Source organism: Cebidichthys violaceus, unplaced genomic scaffold (genome assembly GCF_023349555.1).
Source record: "Cebidichthys violaceus isolate CVI_PGR_0920_01 unplaced genomic scaffold, fCebVio1.0.p SCAF_3, whole genome shotgun sequence".
Classification (NCBI taxonomy): domain Eukaryota; kingdom Metazoa; phylum Chordata; class Actinopteri; order Perciformes; family Stichaeidae; genus Cebidichthys; species Cebidichthys violaceus.
Window position 1 is genome coordinate 5,639,948 of NW_027176483.1, and position 6,202 is coordinate 5,646,149.

Genomic DNA, 6,202 nt, shown 5'->3' on the forward strand with positions numbered 1-6,202 from the left:
ACACACACACACACACACACACACTGACACTTAATAAAACACATACACACTTTCCCATATATTCAAAATTATTTTATCAATCCTCTGCAAGAAGAGACACCATAATAACTCATGTAACCAAGCACTTCAACTCTAATAATTTCCACGTAGCGCTGCATGACAGCTCACTAAATACTCATTCCACAGCTACTGGCGAAGACAACATAAATCAAACCTCGATGAGCCAGAATGCTAGATTGTCCACAAAATTGTATTGATCTGGCCTGTCAGCGTTTTCTTTGTAATGTAAAGAAATTGGTCAAATCCCTCTAATTAAGTTTACATTTATATAGGCCAGAGCAGGGCACATGTCAATCAGAGGATGCCACAGCCATTCTTCAGTACCAATCATCAGACACCACAGTGGTCCCAAACGATATTCATTTCCCAATTATTCCAAGTTATTTGCTTTTGTTTGCCTGACGCACCAGATGGGTGGGTCGCTCACATTAGGGAGTAATTCACTTGATGACATTATGCCTGGCAGATCCAATCAATCACAGAAAAGTGATTTGAAGTTTTTAATCACCCAACTCTATTGTATCAACCAGCCCCTCCATGAATTCTGCAAAGCCCCATCAGAATTTGCAGTTTCAGACATCTGTCTGGCTTGCTGGCCCACACCTGGCCCATCTGTAGTCCCAGTTAACTGACTGGCAGTCCCAGGCAGATCAAAGAAATGGGGACGGGGTGTGCTGTCAATCAGCCCACTGTTGCAGACTCCTGCAGGCTTCCCCTGACAGCTGCTTGTCACGCCTCTGATCTTCTGGCTGCCTGCTGGCTGCAGGGGGGGTGCAACTTTTGGGTAGTGGGTGGCAAGAAGTAGACAGTGCAGCTTGTTTGGAAAGTTGTTTGGGGACTTTTAGGGGAGGTTCTTTTCAGAATTTCAAGCAAGCACACTCTGTGTACGGTATGTACAAGTGGAGGTCATGACACTTGTACATACCTGTAGACAGATCCTCAAGTAAAATATTTGCCCTCTACAAATAGCTAGAAAAAGCATTTTTTGTCTAACTGTGTCTCGTGTTAATGACTCTAAATTAGCATCAGTCAGAGGGACACGGATGAGATCATTAGAGAGACCTGCCAATGGCATGCTGGGAAAAGGAACCCCCTAATCAGGTTTTACACTCTGAATAAACACACATGCAGAGATAATCCACAAGATTGATTCAATGTTTGTGTAATAAAGATGCATCCTGAATCCTGATGTAAAACATTGAGAATAACAGGAGAAGAGAAGAAGGCCGATTTTATTTCCCTTCAGAAGTAGTTTGGGAAAAAATTGCTATTGACCAACGAGTAATTGGTTTGTAATGAACACACAGGGGGGGGGGGGGGGGGGGCTGGGGGAGTGGGAGAGTGAAAGAGGAAACACAGAAGATGAACAATTACCTTCATAATTACATCCAGAGTGGACCTAAGAAGTAGCTCACGAGGATTGTTTTCTCTGCCTGTCACAGGACAGGAGCATGCGTCGCGTGGCCCCCAGTGAGCCGTGTCCCGAACTCAACTGTGCCGAGTCGGAGCAGATCACCTTGAACGACAGATGCTGCAAAGTCTGCAGAGGTATGGAGGAAACCTTCTCCTATTCCACATTGCTTCCATGCCGCACAACATTAATTTCATATGGTGGAGCATGAGTATTTCAAGTTGTTATTGTCCCATTTTTACAACAGCTTTGGAATTTACCAGCTTAAAAAAATGCAATAATACAAAGATTCTTAGGAAACAGACTAAAACGAGTTATTGTAGATTTATTTCCCTTAAGACCATGAAGTCAGACGTAACAGATGGGAATATAGCAAATTAGTGTAATTTTGCCCAAATATGCCATGGAAAGAAGCCACAGTATGGACTCTCAGAGAAAAGGTTGTGATACTTTGACATAACCTTTCCTCTGGCCCTGTATGCCTCCATCACTCCTCTCGCCTTCTATCCTCTGGGTCTCAACCTTTTCCTCTGCGGGTCTCCCTGCAGGTCATGACTTCTGCTCAGAGGGCCACGGCTGCGTGGAGCACTCCGACTGTGTGAACCTGGAGGCGGGAGACTGCTGTGTTTGTAAGGATGGCTTCCGCCCGCTGCGAGACGATAATGCCTACTGTGAAGGTATGACACAGCTTTGAATAACAACCTCTGACTTTTAGCAGAAGTTTATATGCCTTCCGGGAGTTAGGTGGTTGTTTTTTTGTGATTGTGCCTGGGCTGCATCAAAGGGGTCATGAGAGGAATCTGCTCTTTGCTTTTTGAGAGGACATTGATTTTTTTTTTTATTTCAGTTTTTTATTTTCTACACAGAAGAATTTACAGTTGTAGACCATACTCTTTTTACAGGAAACCAACGTTCCCTCACGAGCAAGGACAGGGCAAGAAAAACACTCTCCTTTAACAGAGAGAACATGGACACAACCCGGCTCTGGGTGGGCGGCCATCTGCCTCAACCGGTTGGGTTGAGAGAGAGAGAGAGAGAGAGAGAGAGAGAGAGAGAGAGAGAGAGAGAGAGAGAGAGAGAGAGAGAGAGAGAAAGAGAAAAACAAATCAGAGGGCACACATTTCTCCATCACAAAATCATTACGGACAAATAAAAAGACATGTTTTTCATTGAAATAACATGGTGGATAGTCAGAGTGTCGGGGTCAGAAAAGTGAATATACGTTGACCTTTAACTCTTTATATGTATGCGTACTTACACTGACTTTCTTTCCTTTAGATGTGCCCGTATAATATATACCATATATAACCACCGACAACACCTTGCCCTAACCTTACAATGTAGTACAACTGTTATGTTTCTTTTATTCCTGCCAGGGTTATCTCAAAGTAAGCATAGTACGAGATGTGACGGCTTATTTTACACCTTTCAGAAGTGTTTTCTGCTATTCATTTTGGAACATTATAAAAGCTGCTTCCACAGACTTGTTCCAGGCCCAAGGTGGATAATCCAGCACAGTAAATACAATTTTAGTTATATGTATTTGTTCTGGCTGACCTGACACCAGAAAGAATTCCCTTAAAAAAAAAAAAGCGTTGTCACTTTAGCACCATGTTTTTATATTTCAGTTGCTTTTGTTAGTTTGATTGAATTTTAACTGAAAAAATAAAACAAATAATATAAATATAAAAAAAATATTTTTTTTATATATATATATATATATATATATATATATATATATATATATACATTGAATTGCAAAATAATGTAGCCATTTGCTAAACACTTTGTTGAATTCATGCTTTTATCACATAATCCTTTTGTGATGGGAGACTGTAATCCCCTCATTATTTGCATCCACAACACGCAATAACTGTTTTTCGTAATGCTTTTTGAGAGACTAATGTTTGTCTTCTCAGTCAGTTGATCAATCTGTGATATAAAAACATGCTCAAGGGCTTTCTGGATGCGTGCATAGTGTCACTCTGCTGGGGGAGTGATTATAGTCATGCCATCGACCATCAGTGAGGTCATTCATTACTGACGGCACACTAAGGCTCAGATGTCACCACGTTGCACTTTTCTACGTAAAACGCAGAGCGATTGATTATGTCAGCACTGCTCTCTTTTAAAAACAGACAATGTTCTACTTGATTGCCTGCTGAATGTTCCACATTAAAAGCATGCGCTATACCTCGTTGAACAGGCCATTTCATGTTGATGGTGAAGCTATAAAAACCCTGCACAAGAGTTCAAACATTTACTCACTAAATTGACGGTGCTTCGGCTGAGTTCCTCTCCTCACGTCTTGACTGAATTCTACCAGATGCATCGTTAAAAAGTGATGACTTTATCATCTCCAATGCTGTCCTGCAGTAAAATGTGAAGTAAACATCATGTCATAACTGCACCTCAGGTATTAATGAGCAGACATGGCATCAAAGTTGTTTAGAATCTTCTGCGTATGACCATGACAGCTGCCATGTCAATATACAGTCTTTCTTGATCTTCCCTCTGCATTGTGTGTGCGCAGTTTCAGAGGATCTGTTTGTGAGTACACTGCCTTTTTTTTATCTACAGTCCACACACACACACACACACCCTGTAATATATGTTCTGTCACCTTCATCAAGATGAGGCTTAAGTGTCAATCGAGCCACAGAGCTTTTTGTTACTGTATCCAGGGTGCTAAATGAAAGAGTAGTAGTTCACAGCTTCTGCAGATCTCACATTCATTTACAGATGTGAGCAGTTGTCCAGGTAATTAGTCTCAGGGAGTCTGCATACTTGAAGATATCTGTTTTGAATTAATGGGAAATTGTGCTGTTGGTTGTAGACTTTGTTCAAATAGCAAATACTGGCCCCATCCACCATCCACCATCCACGTGTTAAACCATGATCTCTTTGGAAAGAGTCAGACAGTGCTGGAAAGTAATTAACATTTACTCAAGGTTGGTGCTTCAGTACAACTGAGGCACTTGTAGGTTTTATTTCTATTTCACGTTAATTAAATGTATCTTACTATGTATAGTATACAGTACACCACTGCATTCCAGATAGTCCTTTTTTTCTACTAATTACTTTGCAGATTAAGATTTTACATACAAAACATCTGTTACTAAATATGATGCGTTTGCCAAAATATGTAGTTAAAATTAGTTCCACTTGCTTGCAAATGCTGCTTATATGTTAATACATCGGTCACAATAATACCAGCTATCCGTTCCATCTGAGTGAGCAAAACCGTACCTATATTAAATTGTTTATTGGGTTGTTTATTTTAGTACATTTATTTATGATAGCTTTTTTCACAAGAGCAGCTTTTCATATGTATTCGACATTTTGTTTTTTTCCCTCTATTAGGGCCTTTGCATATTATGCAATATTATAGTAACAATGATGTAAGTTTGAACCTATAAGGCAACTAAAATATTTATAAATGTTGTTCATTCTAATAAAATCAAAGTGTTAAACTCTGCATAAAAACGTTGTGGTTTTGAAAAAAAAAAAATGCTGTTAAAGTATGTACATATTGGCAAGTGAAAAATTTTAGCAAACTCAAATTATAAGCACATAAGCACATTTATAAGAGCTAATGTATTTTTAAGGCTTTATAAAACTCTTTATAAATGTTTATAATCATGCACGTTGACTGATACCTGTTTATAATTCAAGTAAATTATGCAGTGTTATATGAAACATGCAAAAGACTGAAGTAGACACATTGCACTAAAGTACATATCTCAACCACACAAAAAATTGGTTGTTCAGTATTAATCTAATTATATAAGCAATGTAATAGTCTTACTCCAAACACAGTTTCCTGTCTCCTTCACAATATAGTTGGGCTTCAGAAAATACATTGCAATATATAGACCTGAACATCTGCCAAATGTCTCTTAAATATCCCCTCGTTATTAAAACTTACTTCAACACTACATGGGAGCTAATAACAAGTGTCTTTGGGTGGCTGGTAGTCCTGACACATCTCCAGGGAGAGGATATAATGAAAGAGAGACGGTTTCCAGGGAAGGCACTGTCCCCGTTTTGAACGACAGCAGTCTATTATTGTAAGATAACCGCTAATAAGCTGCCAGTCAGCAAGGTCTATCATATAAATTCATAATCTAGGGACGTATAGGAATTTAAAAATCCAGATGGTACCATTTCTGAGACCATGCGCTATAATGACAATCGATCTGGGGCCACCCTGCATGAATACTAGCTTTTGATACTCAAGAACATTTTGCTGATTAATACTTCTACAATTTTTAATGCAGATATCTTTTTTTGTAATGTAGTTTAGTTGTTTTCCTTGCAGTGTTACTTTAAAGCTGCACTAATCAATATTTTTAATTAACAATGGATCAAATGTGTAATGTGAAAGGTGCCGAATCATCCATTTAATTTAATTAAGTGAGAGAAAGATGAAACATGACGATAAATATCGGACTCCTAATTGGTCTTAAATCATTGCTACACTTTTCTTCCACTCACACAGTGACGTTGTTTTGCCCTGAAATGATCCTGGAAACAATGAGAAAATATTCTATTAGTATTTTTTGCAGCTCGGTTGCTTTTTTTTTTTATATCAATGTTATCACATGTGCAATATCCAAGGATATCTAAGTGTTTCATTGTGGTGGAAATAAGCAACCCATCCCATAACCTGTGTGAAACTATAAGTACAAGCAGACAGACTTGTGCCTCCAACATCAACAAAATTGAAAA

General features: G+C 39.0%; 1 protein-coding gene across 1 annotated transcript in view; it reads left to right on the forward strand.

The window, feature by feature from the left end:
• nell2a (neural EGFL like 2a) overlaps window positions 1-6,202 on the forward strand; it is a 73,887-nt gene that overhangs the window by 21,607 nt on the left and 46,078 nt on the right. Inside the window, exons 11-12 of the mRNA XM_068723293.1 lie at window positions 1,503-1,608; window positions 2,020-2,148. Coding sequence (XP_068579394.1) covers window positions 1,503-1,608; window positions 2,020-2,148 — 235 coding nt within the window. The remainder of the gene's footprint in view (window positions 1-1,502; window positions 1,609-2,019; window positions 2,149-6,202) is intronic.